At 38.9% G+C, this 21,705-nt stretch overlaps 2 protein-coding genes across 4 annotated transcripts in view; one reads left to right on the top strand and one right to left on the bottom strand.

Moving 5' to 3' along the window:
- Positions 1 to 2,961, bottom strand: part of LOC136871867 (abnormal spindle-like microcephaly-associated protein homolog) — a 270,465-nt gene extending 267,504 nt beyond the window's left edge. Inside the window, exon 1 of the mRNA XM_067145512.2 lies at positions 2,839 to 2,961. Within this exon, the coding sequence (XP_067001613.2) occupies positions 2,839 to 2,862 (24 nt within the window). The 5' untranslated portion in view covers positions 2,863 to 2,961. The remainder of the gene's footprint in view (positions 1 to 2,838) is intronic.
- A 210-nt stretch (positions 2,962 to 3,171) lies between these two features.
- The window catches only part of LOC136871866 (E3 ubiquitin-protein ligase RNF123), a 320,579-nt gene continuing 302,045 nt past the window's right edge, over positions 3,172 to 21,705 (top strand). For 2 of the 3 annotated variants that reach the window (XM_067145511.2, XM_067145509.2), the window contains exons 1-3: positions 3,172 to 3,462; positions 3,911 to 4,022; positions 12,693 to 12,931. In XM_067145511.2, the coding sequence (XP_067001612.2) occupies positions 3,925 to 4,022; positions 12,693 to 12,931 (337 nt within the window). In that variant the 5' untranslated portion in view covers positions 3,172 to 3,462; positions 3,911 to 3,924. The remainder of the gene's footprint in view (positions 3,463 to 3,910; positions 4,023 to 12,692; positions 12,932 to 21,705) is intronic. The other variant, XM_067145510.2, reaches the window with a different exon arrangement.

The following is a 21,705-nucleotide window of genomic DNA, read 5'->3' as shown; positions in this document are numbered from 1 at the left end:
TTACAATATGGGAAGCTATTTCGTCAGGTGTTACCTGAGGTTGACCCTTGACTACTGGTGCACCTTTATCTAGCCTTCTAAGAAGGAACCAGGCCTTTCTGCTAGAATGAGTAAAATCTAAGCTTTCGACAGTTTCAACCCATTTTTGTCTTCGGCAATCATCCAAGCTAGCCAGAAGTTTGTTAGCACTTTCTGCATCCCTGTTTTGTTGGAAATTTTTTAATTCCTCATTCTCGGCATTTCAGCCAGGAACATTCGTTCCGACAGCCCCTGGACATACATTTCTTAGCAGTAGATATAACTGCACCAACAAGATGTTGATAACTTTGATGATTTGGCGGAATCCAACAAATGCATTTATCTAGTTTTACAGAGAATGCAGACCAATTGGCTTTCTGGAAATTTAATTAATAACTTTCTTACTACGTTAACTTTAAATTCATGAACCTGAACCACATGAAAATAAAACAATCAAAGAATGTTAATAAGTATTTAGAACACATTAACATGATATAGATATTGATTCCCATAGGGAATCTGAAATATTTGTCCCGAATGAGTAAATTTATAATATCAATATAAATGGTCCGTTATTAGACATTATAAATTTTCCAGCTAACTCATCAGTTGGTACCTCTGATGAGCCCAACCTAGCACACGAGGGCAAAACGCTGGCAATCAGGAATGAGTTAGCTGGGAAATTTATAATGTCCAATAACGGACCATTTCTATTGATATTACACATTAACATTCATGTAGAATCACAACTTATTTTTAATAGCTTTTGGGAAATGTGTACTCTTGGGCATCCTATGCAAATAATAATAATAATAATAATAAGCAGGTAAGAGTATATATTACGCATGCCAAGAGTATGCACATCAAATACTGAATTTATAATACATACATCATTATAGACCGTTATGCCTTTCAGCGTTCAGTCTGCAAGCCTATGTCAATTTACTAAATGTAAATAAAAATGATACTGTTCATATATGATAATACAATTAAAACAGCTTTCAACTACACCCAGTGAGAAAAAAAGTATCCGAAAATGGCAAAAATATCTGAAAACAATTAACAATAGTCAGAACAAAAGCACCTTTGCCCTCGTAAGAGGAACAGAGTTCGTGCCACCACTCAGAACACTCCCTGCACTGCACCCAGTCATCATCCTGCACTTCACCACAACCTGGACAGATGCATTGCTCAATTTCGGCCACTTTTGAAGTTGAGGTCAAAGGTTTATCAGTGGGTTCGGACGTGGCGAAGTTAAGTTTCTGCCTAGTCGAGCTCTTCGCAAGTGTTTTCCCTGTTTCATTCTTCTTAGAACTACATTTTGCCTTCTCTTCCTTTCTATGAAGCTCTTCATCTTATTTTTTTCCACAGGTGCATTTTTGTACAGCAAATTTGATAGAATTTCAAACCATTTTCCATGCCTTTTTGGTGTGAATTTTCTCGTACTGCGGCAGTGGGTGAAGAATGTTTCTAACGCTTCTGTTATATTTATCGTCTATTCAGCTCTTTCCACCTCTGAGGTCACTTTCATAGCTTCTCTCTATAGAGAGTCTTTTTCTAAGTCCTGAGCTATCTGTAACATGAGTGACCTCTGCGGGAAGAAAATATTCCTCCGAAAAAAATATTAGGGTAGCAGAAAACGAGTATGTGGCCTTTTCAGTATTTGCTATTCTATTGTACGCTGCTTTAAATTGCCCAAAACACCTGAGTTTGAGAGACAGCTCTTCCTGGATGAGAACACAACCATTTTTCTACGTTTTCAGTGTAGAAGAGACCGTCCACATCCCTGCACCAGCTATTCATTCAATTCTACACGACCATCTCCATGTTGGGTGCCCCATTCACTTTCAGAGGAACAAAGGGCACATCGAGTGAAATGGTGCCGAAAAATGCTAAAACAGTTTGAAAATGGGACTTCGCATAACATCAATAGCATCATTACAGGTGACGAAACTTGGCTGCTTGGCTGTATTATTACGATGTCCCAACAAAATCCCAGAACAAGGTGCGGCTGTTTGAAGATGAGGGTACTCCTGTGACTGTGCGAAAGTCAAGCTCAGTGAAGAAACGGATTATTGCAGTATTCTTCACTAAATGGGGCATCCTGACTCGGGCTGTGCTAGAAACACAAAGGACAGTTACTGCGAAGTAGTACAGTGAGACTTGTCTGTCTCAGGTCATCCAGGCTCTCAAGCAGCTCCGTCCAAGGTCACGGCTCAACACTGGGCTCCTGCATCGCGACAATGCTCCAGCACATCGTGATAATGTAACACTGGATTTTCTTGCCAGATCAGGGTTGACTGTGCTTGATCACCCTCCATACAGTCCTGATCTTGCCCCATGTGACTTCGCACTCTTCCCAGAAGTGAAGATGAAGCTGAAAGGGCGGCGTTTTGCATCTGACGAGGAGCTTTTGGCAGCATGGGATCAAGAGTGTGAAAATGTAACTGAAGAAAAGAGGCAGAGTTGGTTCGACTGGTTTCGACATATGGAGAAGTGTACTGAGTGTGGTGGAAATTATTTTGAAAAAGTCTAAAGCGTTCACTCACAGTGCAAAACTTTCCTAGTGCCCTTTGTATATAATAAATTATGCCAGAAGTTATGTAAACCTTATCATTTTAGCGTGAGTTCCCGGAGGACAACATCGTTAATGGAATGTAGCGGAGATCAGCAATATGTTACATTATTATATGCATGTTTGTGCGTTATTATGACAATCCCTGTCCAGGGAACTGATACACTCCTAAGCCTCAAGAAGGGGCATACTAACTGGTTATCAAAACGATTTTTCTTTGTAGGTTAACTAAATATATAACTCACCTCAAAGTATGATGCACTCGCCATACTATGCACCAAAGATAGTTACGCAATTTATACATTAAACGTTTATTATATTCAGCTTCACGCCCTCAGTAACACATTTAAACACTGATTTTGACAGATAGCCTCAAAGTGATCGGTTAACATTTTAAAAGGTGGATTCAAATCATGCATCACAGATGTCACAGTGCTACACCAATCACGTCGCAGAAGTTTCATGGAGGTTTCAAGAATGGAAAGGTAACGGAACACTGTTATAATCGACTCTAACTATCGATAATCGAATAATATTTATCAAGGATGAAGAGGAGTCAAAGAGTTTGGTTGCTGTGTCACAGATGGTGAAAACTGCCAAATATGGCTTTTGGTATTCTTCAAGATAAGTAGGCGTATCCGATTCTAAGCAATGACGTGAAGCAAAATCAAATTATATCATAACATTTCAAATTCTAAACAAAATAGAAAATGATATTCAAGCAATTTAGGAAATAACTACGGAATGTGATAATTTGTGGTAAATTATGATGCTTATTTATACTGGTGCATAGGTTAGGTTAGGTCTCAATGTGTAATTATGACAGGTGTTCAGTTTATTAAAATTGCAGAATTCTCCAGAACAGGAAGGTAAATGTTTAGCATTAATTTCTTAAATATCATAATTCTGTTGGCTGTGATTTCTTTTTTCTTCGTCGATTCCACGGATATTTTCCCCGTATGTGAGTACGAGCAGTTGTTACAGAGATTACAGGTTAGATAGTGATTTTATTCTTTTGAAACGTGTTAAAGTTGCAGAGTCCGATCTCTACTTATCATCAGTAGGTGAGAATTTGTGAACAAATCATGACCACCAGAAATTTCGATCACTTGATGCTTTCATATATTTTGTTGGTTTTATTAATTAAATTCTGTTTGCTAATTTTTCAATCTGTTTGTTCTCATGAGTGATCTTTATTTTCATGCTTACTATTGTTAGTACTTTATTCATTTTTCATTGATGTGATGTTCTGTAATACATTTGTTGTTGATGGATGACTGCAGGTGGTTTTTGGTGATTTTTCTTTTATAATTCCAGATTATAATACGGCAATGATGGAAGTAGAAGAAATTATAGAGTATGTTTTCGGAAAAGATTTTAGGCCTTCTGAACCTAGAGATTGTGACTCAACAACTGTCCCTGCACCGTGGTAAGTTTTATTTTCAAAAGGGGATTATTATTATAACAGACTACTTTGTTGTATAATTGTGTTATTTACTTTTAATGACATGAACATGAAACACTGTTAACTAAGAACTAATACAAATAAAGCCATGCTGAGTTATGTACATTGATGATAAATGAGAAAAACACTCTTTATATTCGGCACTACGAAAAACAACTTGACCCTATGAATCAATCTTTCATAGTATTGTACCAAAGTCAAACCTTTTTTACATGCCCCGTCGTTGGTACTCATTTGTGCCATAGAAGATTCTGTACTGTGATAAAAGACAGTCGTAAGGTCTATCCTGTTACAGGTTGCATCATTTCGTGAATTCTTCATTAATTCACCACCCAAGAAGTTCTACGCAATGCACTGTGTGTGTTTAATTCTTGAAGTCCATACATACGACCACCAAAGAAAGTTCAATAATGACAGCCCAGTTTGTATTTTAAAAAAGAATTTAAAAAATAAAATGATTTACTGCACTTATGCCTTATGAGGCTGTGGTGATATACTGTAAGTTCTGTAGAATTTTGTACCTCATACACCAGGTGAACTCTCTGGAGAGGAGAGGAATCGGTATGAGCTACTGCAGGTAGATCAGCAGAAGGAAGGTGGAGATCAGTGAACTGTTACAGAGGCCAGAGAAGTTAAGGGAGACCAGGAATGGAGGGTATCTAATGAGGGTGGGGTTGAGGCTGTGGTCATGAGTGACTCAATTGTCGGGCATGTTGGGAAAGTATGTGGAGGGAAGGGAACCAGGGTAACATAGATTTATCCAGGAATTAGGTTAAGGCAGATGTTGAGGAAAATAGAACGGAGGGAAGAGGGTAAGGAGAAGGTGGTAATTTTTGATGTTGGTACCAATAACATAAGGCAAGGAGGAACAGATACTAACTTAGTTGGGGATGTTTGGAATCTAGTTACGTCAGCACGGAAGAAGTTTAAGAAAGCAGAGATTCAGTGGGATACTCAAAGGAAGGACTATGGAATGGGTATGTGGGAAATAGGGAGTGAGATTTGCAAATCTGGCATAAGCTGGCACCATGCAATCCAAAGTTTGTAACATTATGAGGAAGTGGAAATCATGCAAATCTTACTTGGAATTCCTTTTAGAGGAGAGATGCAGAGGTGCCAACTATTACGGATTATCCGTAATTATTACGGATTTCACCTCACAATTACGGAATTATGGTCAAAGGGGAAATTAGTACGGAAAAGCTGACATTATCACGAAAATAATTTTCTATCAAAAAAAGGAAAGGGAAAAATGTTCAGTCCTTTCGAGCCTTTCTCCTAAATGTAGGATGTTAAAAGGTTTGTTTTTTTCACCTATTCAATACATATAAATTTTATAATTTAGGAATTTATTGTAGATTCCACTTGAGACATGTTTCGCCCTTCATTGAGGGCATCATCAGTCAAAATATCACCTCAAGGTAAAAATCAGGTAACTGGTTAGTAGTAGACATGTACAAATTAATACATATTATTAACAACATACAAAAATTAAGTATGGGAAATAGTTGCACAAAAGTGATGGTTGAACATGTAGGTTTATAGATGAAAGGTCAGCACCAATGCCTAAAATTAACATAGTAGAGTTCTGCAGTGGTGCTCTGGAGAAACAGTTGATGCAATCATATGATAATAAAAAGTTAAAAATATTTACATTATAACAATTAAGGGAGAAAAGGTGTAGTGTTTGGCGTCAATGTTTTTAACCTACAATTGATGTCAAAGGTTGGTAACTATACAGTATTTACATTGTTCTATTGAACAGTTGAGAAAAAGTTTTAAAAAATATTTACATTTAACATTCAGCGTAAATGTTTGTAAATAAAAACTAATGTCAATGGTTGGTAACTATATAGTAATTACATTATCTAATTGAATAGTTGAGAATTTACAATTAAATACATATTTACACAAGAGCAGTTGGTGCGCAAGGATAAAAAAATTTTAGTACCAAGTGCGTCCTGATGTTTTAGAGGTTGGAAGAAGGAAATAGCATTGACATTTCAGAAATATGTAGAGCAGTTTATTTTAGTTAAAAATTTTGACTGATGATGCCCTCAATGAAGGGCGAAACATGTCTCAAGTGGAATCTACAATAAATTCCTAAATTATAAAATTTATATGTATTGAATAGGTGAAAAAAACCTTATCACCTTTCTCCTAAATCGTCTTGGTCAATGCCTGTGAGTTGGCAATGATACTTATTCGATCGTGACTTCATTTTGCTACCCATAAGCTCAGGCGCTGCTCTTCTCCACCACAAATCCTTTAGTAATGTTGTATTTGCTGTGTTAAGTGTATCTGACAGTTAACAGAAAGATTGAGAAAGAAGTGAGGCCTACATTAAGCACATCTGCACTGGAATCGCTTATGGTTCAGAAAACTAAAATGTCATCACAATCGGAAGGATGCTTCAAGAAAAGGTACACTTAAAAGCAGTTACTGCATGAGAAACAAGCAACAAGGAATGTTTTATTACAGATCTAACAGGTTGCGTGCAAATATTATTGTGGAATATGATATACTTTCGGATAGATTGCTAGAGGGAAGGGCAAAAGGAGTGTAATTATCAAGAACGAAGGAGCATGCTTTGGACTTGATTCAAAATTTTTCTCGAGGGCGGAGGGTGATTACTGATAATCCACTTCAAAGGTTGGCACCTCTGGAGATGTGTTCATTGCGATGTCTAGGAACTCACCATCCCGCCCCTAGGAGCACATTTACTTTTATAACTTTATAAAGAGCAACCCGCCATTGTCCATTGCTAAAGTAGCTACATCCATTCCTATTGGTCAGCGTGAAAAGAATGTGCTGTCATTGCCATCAGTGATGATAATTAGATTGTGTTACCAACCCTGGCTGAATAAAAGCACTAATAAAAACACCATATAAAGGAAACAATATGAAATATACAACAGCAGTAATTCTATATGATACTTACCTTAATGCAGTGGCGGATACAGGGCTGTGGCAGCCTTGAGGAATTCATGCACCCTCTTGTTTAGGGAGCAGGGGCTCTTAAATAGGGATTCTCCTGTCACCTTAGGTGAAATAGAATGCGCTTTTATCACCCTACAAAACGCTAGATACAAAAGCCTCTTTGCGGCCCTAACCTGGGGGCCTACGACCCCAGACCCCTTTGTTTGGTCACAGTCCAATGGTTTTGTCACTAACCAGACCTAATCAACCCAAACCAATGGTTTTGTCACTAGCCAGACCAATCGCTTTCTCACTGACCCCGAACATAAATTAATTCAGCTTTTCCACACTGTGCAACATATACTGTGTTGCTATCATTTTACAGAATGCTAGAGACCTAAAAGCCACTTTGCGGTCCTAACTTGGAGAATTATGCCCCCAGACCCACTTTGCTCCATCACAGTCCAGTGGTCACTAGTCTTAGCTCCAACTAAACAAGTTGGCAGCATTGTTGACCGCTCGAGTGCGTACTCACATCCTCAGCAAGAAGGCCACGAGAAGTAAACAGACAGCAGTCATTCTGCACACAGCTGAATATAGTGAGAATTGGGTAGCATGATGTCAACTATTGAAGTAAATCCTAATGGGTGGGTAGGAGATAAGGATCTATGCTCATATGGCCTTCACTTGAACAGAATGGTACGTATAAGTTAGGTTTGTTTAGAAGAGTTATAGGGAGGTACATTCAGGGAAATGGGGGTGGACCAGGGAGCAGTGATGACAGTATAGGAAACATGAAATTAAGTAAGGACAATGTATAATTGTTAGAGTTAATCTGTAGAAGTACTTATTGTAAAGAAAGGAATAGAATTAAGGAATTTGATAGGTATATATTTACCACTTGCTGGCTGGGCGGACCTAGTGTTTACAGTGCACTATGTCTTCTGGTATGGGCTGGAGCAATTTTGTTACTTTCATTGATATGTCTCAGCTTTATCCTTGGGTTTGACAAATGAAAGTGACTGAGGTATGAGTGATGCTAGTGATGCCATTCCTTATGCAGCCAGTCCCTGCTATGAATGGTGTGAAAATGTTGCTCATAGGGTCAGTTGGTGCATGCATTTCAGTGGGCTTGGCAGACTGATATGTAATGGCAATTTCTGGCTCGGTGAGGAAAGCAACGGGAAACTACCTCGCTCCTCATTTCCCTAGTACGCCTCTTCAGTGATGCCTAGGCCATTTATGACAGCTGATGGTGGAGCTGTTGAGGATCCAACCAGCCTTCGGGCTGAGGACTGTACATACATACATACATACATACATACATACATACATACACATACTTACCACATATTGTAATAGGAATATTCAATTTTCTCACGGAACTGGAGTGTTTATAGTAGAGACAAGTTAGGAACGATAGGAAGGGGAATATACCGGTGAAAGAAGAATATGTAAGGTAAAAAATGTTAAGGTTGAGGAATATGAAATTCTAGGTGTAAGACTCGTCTCCAAAGGCAATAGACAACTTGATGTTTTTTTGGGCGGGGGTACAGACTTGGCAAGGTTGGCACTGATGTAGAATTATTTGATAAGATAATCAGCTATGTGGGGAATGGCACAGAAAGGAATGTTATTGTAGTGGGTGAACTGAACTTACCAGATGTTACCTGGGAAGGGAATGCGAATGACAGAAAGCATGACCGACAAATGGTGAATAAGTTATGGGAAGGACAGCTGAATCAGAAAGTGATGGAACCAACCAGAGGGAAACATGGTGCTGATAAAACTGATGAGTGTCGGTGTGACGTAAAGGCACTTGGAAAAAAAAGATGAGCTCCATAGAGAAACTGAAGTGATAGATGGTGTAAGTGATTATGAAGTGCCGGGTTTAGTGGTTCAGATTGTTAGGCGCTGGCCTTCTGACCCCAACTTGGCGGGTTCAGTCCTGTAGTATTTGAAGGTGCTCAAATACTTCAGCCCTGTGTAGGTAGATTTACTGTCACGTAAAAGAACTCCTTTGGGACTAAATTCTGGCACCTCAGAGTCTCTGAAAACCGTACAAGTAGTAAATAACATTATTTAATATTGTTTGATTACAAAGCTGTCTTTGTCATAGTTAAAAATAAATGTGTTAGAAAGGAATGTCAAAAAGTAGGACTATTAGGCAATGTCATATGGCTGATAAGAAGGGAATGGGGAAATTAAAAAAAAAACAATTATGATCAATGGAAAATGGTAAATAAAAATGTAAACAGCGTATGGGATGGGTTTAAAGCAGTTGTTGAGTGAGAAAACAGCTATGTACTTTTAAAAGTAGCAAGGAATAGAAAGGACCCATTATAACAGGGAAATAAAGAGATTAAGAAGGAAGTGCATATTAGAAAGAAATAGTTAGGAATGGTTGCGGAAGTAAGGAGAAATATAAGGAGCTCGCTAGGAACTTGAATTCAAGCGAAAAAATCAGCTACAAGGATAACATAATGAGACGTAATTGGCAGCCATATGAATTTAAGAGAGCAATGGAAAGATTATGTATTGATACTTTAAGGCAGAAACAGGTTCCAGGGATCATTCATGAACAGGGGGTGTGTATATGCAAGGACTTACAGAAGGCAGATGTATTTAGTCTGCAATATGTAAAGATAGTTGGATATATGAATGACCTTCATAAGCAGAAAGGTATCAGGAAGAAGAAAATGTTGGATATAAAGTTAATGTTCAGACGGAGGAAGATACTAATACTGGTTGCCAAACACTGATGGAAATCCATACTTCAAGAAGCACTTCATGCCATTTGTCTCTGCACTGCCACAAATTCTACTTCTACATGGCTACCGAAACCAGCAGTTATACTACTCGGATACTTCAATCTACGATCTAAATTTGATCCACTGGTTGAAGAAGTTACCCTCCTAGATGGTAATCATGATTATGTCCTCGTCCGTTATCCTGATGTCCAAGAGTCTACGGTATCTACTGGGCTCCTGGCACCAAGAGGGGAAGACCCTGCCGCAGTGACTGATGGGCTAACACCACACCCTGGTAAATCCACCATGAATCACGAGCGATTCAATGATGTGAGGCCTGCAACTGAGGTCAGTATCTCTGTGGTTCATGGCAGTCCTCTTCAAATTGCAGGCTGTACTCAAGAAGAAACACCACTACACCGCAGCAGCTGCACTCCTCATCCCCTAGCTTATTTGAAGGACTATGTTCAGCTCTGAGGAGGAAGTGGATATGATATAAGTTCTGTAGCATTTTGAACCTAGTATAACAGGAGAACTCTTTGAACCTGTGTGTGACACTCTTTGATTTATCATCAGTCTCGCTCATCTGTTATGTAACTCGGAGATATTTTCATGAGAAGAGTTTCTTTTAATGACAAGTAGTAATGGCACTAGTTGGTGGAGAAGGACTGAAGGGTTGGAAATACTCATGGACCATAACAGAGGAAGTTGGTAGAAGCGACAAAGAGATCTGTGAATGGAGAATACAGATACATACATTTCTTCAAAGTATTTGTATTTGAAGCGTGGCCTGGAGCCAGGATATACTCCAGGAAAGGAAACGTTTTATATATCATACCTATTATGTTCCAATACTAACCTATGCATCAGAGACTTGGATGATGAAAGAAAGAGATGTTAGCAGAGAACAGGCAAGTGAAATTAAATTCCAGAGAAGCAGAATTAGAGTTGAGTTACAAAGAGACAAAGGGAAGAAGTGAGAAGGTGAGGAAATTATTGAAAGAGGATAGAGAATTGTCAACTAAGGCCGCTATTAGCCGTGGGCGACTAGTGGCGCAACTAGTTGCTCTGGCGAGTCACGGACCATTGGATCAAATGGAGCCTATTAGCCGCAGGCGACTAGTGGCGCAACTGAGCAACTAGTTGCTGGCCGTCATCTGAGCCAGCAACTGCTCTGGCGACTTTTAGTTGCTCAACTGCGTGACAGGGCATTGCAGTAAATGTAGCCTATTAGCCGTGGGCGACTAGTGGCGTAACTAGTCGCCCGATATACCTCCCCGCGCACACGGAAACGTCACTCAAGTTCGTGTTCTCACACCAGCTTGACGTAATGCGGACGATTGAACGCAATTGAGTCAGCGATTTACCTAACCATTATTTTTCTTCATTACCTTGTTTGGTCTCGTGCTGTGGTAGAGTGAATATTTTACTTATTGTGACAGTTTATTTATTGAACATGGTGACATCAAATAAACTACAACAGCAAATGAAGGAGATGGCAAAATTATTTGAAAGTCAAATAAATACTGAAGACCATTTCTTGAGGTAGAATGAAAACCGGTCCCTTGGGATTCCAGAACTGAAGCTTACACTGACAAAATAGAAACACTGAATTCTTGGAACAGCATTTTAAAGAACTTTATTCCAGAATTCGAAGCAAAACCCGTAGGTGAGAAGAATACTCTAGGCGAGTACCATATAATATTCTTTTTTGCTAGTGGCTTTACGTCGCACCGACACGGATAAGTCTTATGGCGACGATGGGTTAGGAAAAGGCCAGGAGTTGGAAGGAAGCGGCCGTGGGCCTTAATTGAGGTACAGCCCCAGAATTTGCGTGGTGTGAAAATCGGAAACCGCGGAAAACCATCTTCAGGGCTGCCGACAGTGGGATTCGAACCTGCTATCTCCCGGATGCAAGCTCACAGCTGCGCGCTCCTAACCGCACGGCCAACTCGCCCGCTATATGAGTAGGCCTATTATAAAACGTTTACTACTCTTATATGGAAACATGTAATACCCATAAAAATTCTGTAATCCTTTACATTTACAACTACTAATATAGCCATTGCTGTTGTAGTTTATTTGATGTCACCATGTTCAATAAATAAACTGTCACAATAAGTAAAATATTCACTCTACCACAGCACGAGACCAAACAAGGTAATGAAGAAAAATAATGGTTAGGTGAATCGCTGACTCAACTGGGAAACACTTGTTTAGTCCTGTGTCGTTTCCCGTTATTTCTTCTTTTATGTGGCCAAGCAATTCGTAAATGACGACTTTGACAAGCGCAGGTAATTGAAAAATTTACCGTCATCCTCATTTAAATCGTCAAACAATGTATAATATAATCCTCTAGTCAGCTGAGAAACAAAATAATATAGAACGTTTCCGCACTTTCCTAACCCTTCGGTTTTTCCTTTTTAATAGAAGAGCAAGAAGAAGAGCTTCGTTGGATGCCATTCTCTCAACTGACTATTCCCCGGTATTCACAAGTTACGCCACTGATCGCCTGGTACTTAAATCCTCTGGCAACTAGTGGCCCACGGCTAATAGCGGCCTAAGATATGGACATATCAAACAAATCGAGGACTCAAAAATGCACGGAAGTGGGCGACTAGATGCTGACAGGAAGACTGAAAGACAAATGGCTGAAGGGGGTAAAGGGCGGTGTTTAGAACAGAGGAGAAGACTGGAACAGAATGTCAGTGGAGAGGTGGAATGCTGGGAAACGGGGGAGAGGCTTATGTTCCCAACATTCCCGATCAGTAGTTGGAAATTGTGCTAGAGGTTGTTGATAGTATATTATGAAAGATAAGTTCTTCAAATTGATTATGACTATGTATTATAATATCTACTTTTGTTATGTAGTTTTAGCTTATATCTAATCCTACTAGAAAACTGAATTTTTACTCATTTGTACAAAGTTATTAATAGGCCCTATATTATATTTTTCTATTTTCAGCTCATCTCCATGTCTGGAAAGTGCTCATAATTGGGTGGAGAAGGTGATGGATAGCCTTGGCCGAACTAATGACAAGCAGACATGGCCAACTGATGCGAGAGAAGGACGCATTGGACCTGCAACTGTCAGATTTGATATCACTACTCATGTTGGACTCTTTGTTGTTGGGTCAGATCGTTTGAGCCTGAATTCACAGAGCAACTTCAGCACGATCCGTGCTAATTCTTGTTTGTATAAAGGTAATGATATTGTATCATTTTTTGGTCCTTTTCATATGTTTTTGATAATTTCTTATGACATTTCATTTAACAAAGGAAACTGGGTAAGTTACTCAAGAGAATTTGATGGAAGTACATAAATCTCTGCTGCTCACTTTTCTTACAACCCACCAAACATAATTTTTATGAAAATATCTTATTTTGGTCTCCATGTGTACAGGCCATGAAAGCATCAATCTAAATATAGGAACCATTAAATTGATTCAAGGTGGAAAGTTTTGAAATGAATGCATGGTATATTACTGGCATATAAAATCAGTTGACTGCAAACAAAATATTTTCATTATCAACCAAGTTGATTATTTTATAACTACTATTACACCAATTATATTTAAAATTTATTCAACAATTTTTGTAAATAAAAAATAAATACGTCATTAACAACTCAACATCCTTACCTTTTATTAAACTTTATAATGACTAAACTGTTAATGTTACAGTAGCTACCGATTTTTTTGTTCTTGACATTGAGGGGAAAAGAAAACTGACTGTAGTGAAGTAACGTACTTCGGAATTCCATTGCATTCTTTCATATTACGATACACATGTCCACTTCTGCTGCACTCTAGTTACATGTGTCAGCTGTTGCCACACTAATAAGCAATTGTGTCTCGATGCCCACTTCTCCTCGAGTTGAGGCTGCATGGACTTAATTATACAGAGCATGGTACGTTGTTGTTCCCACGACAGATTTGAAATCAAATCATCAAAGATCAAGTATCCCAGTAGAGCTCACTGACGTTTCTGAGCTTTTGTTGATTGTTGTAAAGTTTTGGGCAGTTCAGTAGATGTTTCTCATTCATTATGAATCAGAACCAGGCATAATGGGTTCTCACTGGACTGATAACTCTTCTTAACACATTCACGCCCATCATCTGAGCGGGCTATTTAAAGGGCTGACTCAGCTATTCCAGCTGTTAGTGGCAGAGCGAACAACATTGAATTCTTTTCACAATAAGTTCTAAACTAAACAAGATATGGAAACAAAATTTTCCACATACCTTAATGAAGTCCTCTAGTATCTCTGTAGGCTGTGGTAGGTAATGTCACACTTTTCTGGGTGAATTGAACACCAGACTTTCCACAAAAATAGCGTGTTTCACTAATAATTTTATTTTTGAAGCACACTTTGCACCTTCTTGAGGGGAACTTGACTTTATTTGATGGTGAAAACTTCAAGAGAATATGCTCTTTTCTCTTCCCATCTAACCTAAATAGTGATCCTGGGCCGGTGCCCTTTTTGGTGGCAAAGTCGCGGGACGTTGACTTGGAGCCGATGAAGTAGATGAAGCTGAAATGTCGGAGAGAGGTGACTGTACTTGTATGTCGGGTTCACTTTTCCCCCCACTTGAGAATTCCCTGATGTTCCATTAGATCTAAAGGTACATCCCTATTTGACCGTATTTCTCCACATACGGTAGTGTTCTGTTCCCGTAATTGTTTCGCGAGTCAAACGCTGTTGTAATAGTTGTCCATATAGACTGTATACCCCTGGCCAAGATAATTTTTAAGTAGTTGAAAAACTGTGCTTTGTAAATGCGCGTCACTTGCATTATTTTTATTGTCCCTACACGCCATGGTTACGCTTCAGAATGTGATTATACACATGCTTGTGCAATCACAAACCAACTACGCAGCTAGTTGGGCCAGCTCAAGGCTACCTTCAGAAACAAAACAAAAGAAGTGCATTGGGAGGGAAAATCGCCGTGGCCATGTGGTTTCTGTTGAGTAGAAGCATTCATAAGGGTAGTACCTTCATCTCTCTTGCACATATTTGTGACCAAAATAGATCCCAGCTGCGTCGGAATGGCTCCAGTTGAAGGTTGCACTTATCCAGGCTAACTCGGATATGGTCCACAGTTTGGTCACGTGCTCTAGGCAGTAAATCGGATATGGGCGTGAATGTGTTAAATAAATAGCAAGGCAGCTGTGTCCTGTCCAGAACTTTAACTTCACCACTGCTTTCTTTTTTGATTTTTCCTTTTTTCTTCTTTCTGCTTTACATGGATAATATTTTTGTTGTGTGTCAGACTCTTCAGCAACTGCTTTCTTGTAGATCTTGAGCATATAAAAATGTAAGAAAACTGACATTCTGGTTCCCTCCCACCAGTTGATGATGAGTGAAATGGAATAGCATTATAAGAACATCTGTCAAAAGGAAGAAGGTTTGCACCAGTTGAGTTGGATATGAGATACCGATCGTGTAGCTGTAAGCATGCATTCAGGAGGTGGTAGGTACAGACTGTATTGTCAGCATTGCTGAAGATGGGTTCTTTGATTTCCAGTTTATAACAGGGAAATATATAGCCTGTACCTTAAGTAAGATACCGTCCCAGCCCTTCCCCTTTCCTGTTTAACTTTTATGATAAACCTCGTATAATACTGCAACGTTAAATCGCTAGAGTAATAAAGGAAGTGTACTGCACTTGAACAGAGGCTGACTCCCAATACTCATAAAAGCCAGCAGTTCAGAAATATGGACTGCACACTATTCACATACACACTTTTACAGTCACTGGTCACTTGACCAACTGTCTGTCTCTACTTTGGCCAATTAGAATTGGAGTCTGGTATTTGAGCAGTGAAATCAGTAACTGTGAGGTGGACTGTGTTGCCAATGTTACCTCTGCCTGCAGTATAGAGGTTAAGTGTAAGAGAGGGTCAGGAGTCCTAACTTTGCCATTAATGATGATGATGATGATGATGATGATCACACTTGACCAAAAAAAGAGGACTATTGGATTAGACTAAAGAGTGACTGAATGGGTGGCTATATTTCTGGAAAATAGAACTCAGAGAATTAGAGTAGGTGAAGCTTTATCGGATCCTGTGATCATTCCTCAAGGCCATATTATTGGACCTTAATGTTTTCTTATATGTGAGGTGTCTATTTTCAAAACAAGATAAATCCATCTAAACAGATGAAAAGAAATTGTTAAGGATACATAACAATTTTTTTTACATCATACTGCTGTACTTGGGTTTATTATGTTTGGTAATTATTTTAGGGTTGTAGTCTATCTTTTTGATACGGAAGATGATCATTTATATGGAAACAATCTGGGCTTGTCCAGTTTTTGAAACCCAGCCTTGGACTTGTCCAGTTCTGAAACCAAGTCATGGATGTGACCTGTTATAAAAGTTAACTACTCTTGACAACTAACTCCATTTCAGCTGTGGCTCTGTGAAGAGCAACTGTGGCCTACATTTTAAATCAAATTCTGTAGTTTTAATAAATAATAAAATAAATCACACTAGAAAAACTTATTACAACAACAAGGCAGGTAAAATAAAAGAGTTAACTAACAAAATTAAGTAAAAGGCTAAAAAAATTTGTTTACAAAATTGATAAACTCATAAATAGGTTATAACATAGCCAAAATAACACTGGGTCAGGTAATATTAGATAGAAACACCAATGTCATGACAATCACCTTCACAGAATTCTGGTTCACTGACATCATCAAAAATTTCACCAGCATTAGAAACTATGTCTTTATAGAACTGTAGTTCATCCTGAATTTCCCTGTCTTGTCCAAAATGTTTTTAAAAGAGCTGATCTATATCTTGAATCTTTTCTACATTCAGTTTATTCATACCAATGAGTGCTTCAAGAGGATTAATCAAACTGCTTGTTTTTTTGTTTTTTTTTTGTGATTGTGCCCTCTACTCCTACATCAGTTCTGTAGTATTGCTCTCTCCTTATATGAATATTGTTCCCCCTAGTCTTCCTGACTGCCCACGACACGCAGGTCGCCTACGGGAGTCAAATAGAAAGACCTGCACCTGGCGAGCCGAACCTGTCCTGGGATATCCCGGCACTAAAAGCCATACGACATTTCATTTCATTTCCTGACTACAGATCTCTTGCAGTGTGATATTTTGAAGGGAAGGGATTGAGTAGATATCATTACATTCTGACATTGTTTTCCAATCATAAACGATCCAGTCCTTTCCTATAACTTTGACAGTTCCATGATTTGAGAACACTTTGTGATATGCAGAAGGTTGGACAATAGTATCTACTCTTTTCAGCTCCTTCTCTATTCGTCCAAAAAATTTGGTCCGGTGGAAGAAACGAGTGGCCAGTAACAGGGAAGAATATCTCAATTTTCGTGAGGGGAGCACTGCTAAGCCATTTAGATAACATTGTCAATAGCGTTAAATTCTTATTTTGCCCAGTACATCCATCGGCAAAGAGTCCTATGTTTATATCTCGAAGATCCATAGTTTGCAGCTAATGATACAGGGCAGACATCACTTCATTTGATGTTTTAGGATGTTCATTTTCAGTCCAAGTATATATTGACACTTTAGATTTGGGCATACTGCTCTTTGAACTGCTAGTAACAACCGTAAAGTTGTAGAGATTTGTCTGACGGGAATAAATGCTGACTGATCTGGTAGTTTTGGTAGTACCTGATTTTTCTGGCAATCGAAAGATTGCGTTACCATGCCATCTCTTTCCTCTTGAAGAAACTTGGAGAATGCCCTGTATTGAACTATCTTCTCTATAATCAGGTTGGTATTTCTAGAAACGTCTTTCTCATTTTGAATGTATGCATTGAGTTGAATGCACTTTGAACAAGCATCAGTTGCCGGAGAATCAAATCCAAGATTAAATTTGGTGTTAAACACTTTCTGGAAATAACTTTTACCCTAACTTCCAAAGGCACTGATGCATTGTACATCTGGCACAATTTCTTGATGTTCAGATCTGTGGCAAGGTACATTCTTTCAGACTTATTTCGACAATAGTGAGATTCTATCCCTTTCAAGTTCTGTATGTATGTTATCACACTTTCCAGTTTCTAAGCATAAGACTGAATGATGATCCCCACCTCTTCTTTCATAATTTGCAGATGCATATTGCTTTATTCAGCTGAACACACCAAGTACTCTCTGCTTAGTTATACACATTATTCCAAGAAATGCTTCACGACACACTTGCACTCTATTTCCACACACATCTGCCACAGTATATGTTATAACCTCACTTTTAAGTCTCGTCTCCTAGATGTGTTATGAAGGGGTAGAAGAGGAACAGAATTTAGCTATAAATGCATCCTGTTCAGATTTTACACTCGATGCATAAAACAATGCATAGAACCTCTGTATGTCCTTCATTGTTAGTCCTCGTCAATTTTTGCCACCTTTCCCAAGGCACATATGATTGCAATCTGGATATTTTGGTAGATTTCTCACCATATACCTATCGATAAAGTTAAAATGAAGTGAGATTTCTGATCAGAGGCTACTAGCACCACACAAAAGGTATATCACAGATGAAACACCCGTCAAAATAGAAAGAGCTAGTAAAAATTGAATGTATTTGGCAATTCAATTTACTCATTTTATGGTTTCCTCTTGCATTATCATCACTTAAAACCCAGTTATATGAATAATTTTCTGTTTCAAAATGACGTTCACTTGGATTGAGCCCTCCAAAATTTCAAGTAATTTCAAAAATTCAACCCTGTCTACATACCTGTCTTTCTTCCCTTTTTCACGTTTCCAGTTTTTAAGATTTTGTTGCTTTCTCCGAGCTCTTCTGCCTCCAACAACTTCCACAATCGCGTTACATGTTAAAGAATTCATTTTCTTTATTTTCAGATCACGAATATTCACATTAGTAACCAAAGGTAGTGTTAAACTCATAAGAACCGGGCGAGTTGGCCGTGCGCGTTGAGGCGCGCGGCTGTGAGCTTGCATCCGGGAGATAGTAGGTTCGAATCCCACTATCGGCAGCCTTGAAGATGGTTTTCCGTGGTTTCCCATTTTCACACCAGGCAAATGCTGGGGCTGTACCTTAATTAAGGCCACGGCCGCTTCCTTCCAACTCCTAGGCCTTTCCTATCCCATCGTCGCCATAAGACCTATCTGTGTCGGAGCGATGTAAAGACCCTAGCAAAAAAAAAACTCATAAGAAAGCAGTAAACATGAAACCAGTGAAATTAAGAGAAAGAAATTATGTGTGTAGTACCGATAATTAATTTATATTTGTGTGTGTGTGTGTGCTTGTGAAAGTCAGTGAATCTACTCACCAGGTTGCTGGGGTAAGCTTATTTTACATCTTACTTAACTTTTGTTTTTCATACTGCTTACTTTCATATGATTGTTGACCAGTATAACGGTAATACTATTGACCTGCATTCCTCTCCACAGCCCTCACCCTCCCCTTCTCTTTCGTCCCTACCACCTTCAACAGGACTTGTGTTGCAAGAGCAGCTCAGTAGCCACCCGCGATCGTTACATTGTTGTCACCTAAATGGCCAGTCATTATTAGCTCATATAGAAGAGGTTCAGGCTATTTTTGAAGTGAACAATGTACATATTATTGGAATCAGTGAAAGCTGGATGCGTACAGACATGCCGTCATCGACAGCCAACCTTGACAGATACTCAATATTACGCCATGACCGCATTGACAAAATAGGCGGTGGACTTCTACTTTATTACAGAAATGACCTGAAATGTAAGATAATTTCCACTTCTGACCCACGACTTACACTGCGACCGGAATTTGTTTGTAGAATTAGACTGCCATAAAAAGATATTGATAGGGATTGTATACAAGCCGCCTAAAATAAGACAGACTGATGATTTTGAAGAGGCATTAGCAAATCTTATCTCGGCATACGATGACATTATAATCATGGGCGACTTTAACACTGACCTTTTGAAGCAGACTAGTGACGCAAACAATCTACTGAATTTATTTATCGCTACAAACATGACAATTTTACCCCTCAACGCTACTAATCATGTTCATTACTCTGACCGCACAAGTCATACCTTAATTGATCTTCTTGTGACAAATCAACCTCAAAAAGTAATTATGCACGGACAGATCCCTGCTCCTGGCATCTCTTCACATGACCTACTGTACGTGTGTTATTCTACTCGAATACCTAAGTACAAACCACGCTACATTACAATACGGGACTTACGACATATGGACCGGAATAAACTACGCTACGATGCATATAACTTGCCTTGGGATAGTATACGTAATTTTCAGAACATTAACTCTAAAGTAAACAAATTCAATTCACTGGTACTGGAAATATTTGACAAGCACGCACCAAAGAAACAGGTAAGAATTACCCGCCATTCTTCCGCTTGGCTAACGGCCGAGATAAGATCTGCTATGGCCAGTCGTGACAAACTGTACAGACAATACAGACAGACGCATGACACAGATGATTTCCAGCAATACAAGATTCTGAGAAACAGAACAAAGCAGTTAATTAGGAATGCTAAATATAAATACTTTCAGGAACTGATGAACAATAACAGCCCGAGACAAAAATGGAATAAATTACGCACGTTAGGTATAGGTAAAGCCGTAGAGCAACATGTGCCAAGCATATCGCTAGATGTTTTAAATGATCATTTCGCACGGCCAAGAATAGCCTCTTCCTCCTTCCCAGAAAATTCACTACCCTTGTTACAAGAGCAGCCTGTGTATGAGCAATTCTCTTTTAGAAATGTCAGCTCGAATGAAGTTAAACGTGTGATATACGCTACTATAACATCTAATGCCACAGGTAATGATGACATTCCTATATCGCTTATTAAGGATATCTTAGGAGCTGTTCTGCCAATACTAACTCATATATTTAACTACTGCCTGACAAACGGAGTTTTCCCAGATGTTTGGAAAGATGCACTAATTAGACCCATCCCGAAGAGCTCCAAGTTGGATTCTCCTTCAGATTATCGTCCAGTATCCATTCTACCACCCTTATCCAAGGTGCTTGAACGTCTAGTTCATACACAAGTTACTGAATACCTTACCAAGCATTCCCTCTTGAATCCCTTTCAATCCGGCTTCAGGAAAGGACATAGCACTGCGACAGTTTTACTACGAGTGACAGATGATATCAGACGTGCAATGGACCAACGGGACGTGACTGTATTGACATTATTAGATCTCAGTAGTGCCTTCGACACTGTTAATCCTCAGTTACTACTGCAAAAACTTCGAGAGCTAAATTTTAACAGTGTATCACTTCGTTTCTTTTTATCTTATCTTGAAAATCGCCGGCAACGTGTAACAGTTGGAAATTTGAGTTCAGGATGTCAAAGGAAGACCCTCGGCGTCTCTCAGGGGTCAGTTCTTGGACCACTGCTATTTATCATCCAAATTAATGATATATCAAAAGCTCTTAAATTCTGCAAATTGCAAGTGTACGCGGATGATATGCAGATTTACTATCATTCAAAACCGAGTGATATCGATACTGCGATTACTAAAATAAATTCTGACCTTCAACATCTTAGTGACTATGCAAATAAAAACAGTTTATTAATGAATCCAAATAAGACTCAAGTTATTATTATCGGTACCAGTAAAAACCTTTATTCCCTCAAGCAACAGAACATCCCCCCAATAATTTTAAACAATAAAATCATACCCTACTCTACTTCAGTGACCAACTTAGGAATTATCATGACTGAGACTCTAAACTGGACTCAACAGGTGATAAGCACATGCAATAAAGTACATAAAAGCTTATATCCCCTGAAACGGTTCGCTAATATATTCTCTGTTCGACTTAAAGTACAAATAATTCGCTCTCTTATACTACCTATATTTGACTACTGTGACACTGTGTTGACTGGAATAACCTGGGACAGTAACAAGAAACTGGACCGGAGCCTGAACAGCTGCATAAGATATATCTTTAATCTGCGATATGATGCTCATATATCACCTTATTATAAGGAGC

Source organism: Anabrus simplex, chromosome 4 (genome assembly GCF_040414725.1).
Source record: "Anabrus simplex isolate iqAnaSimp1 chromosome 4, ASM4041472v1, whole genome shotgun sequence".
NCBI classification, from domain to species: Eukaryota; Metazoa; Arthropoda; class Insecta; order Orthoptera; family Tettigoniidae; genus Anabrus; species Anabrus simplex.
The sequence above is the reverse complement of the archived record's forward strand: the minus strand, read 5'-3'. Positions and strand labels throughout refer to the sequence as shown.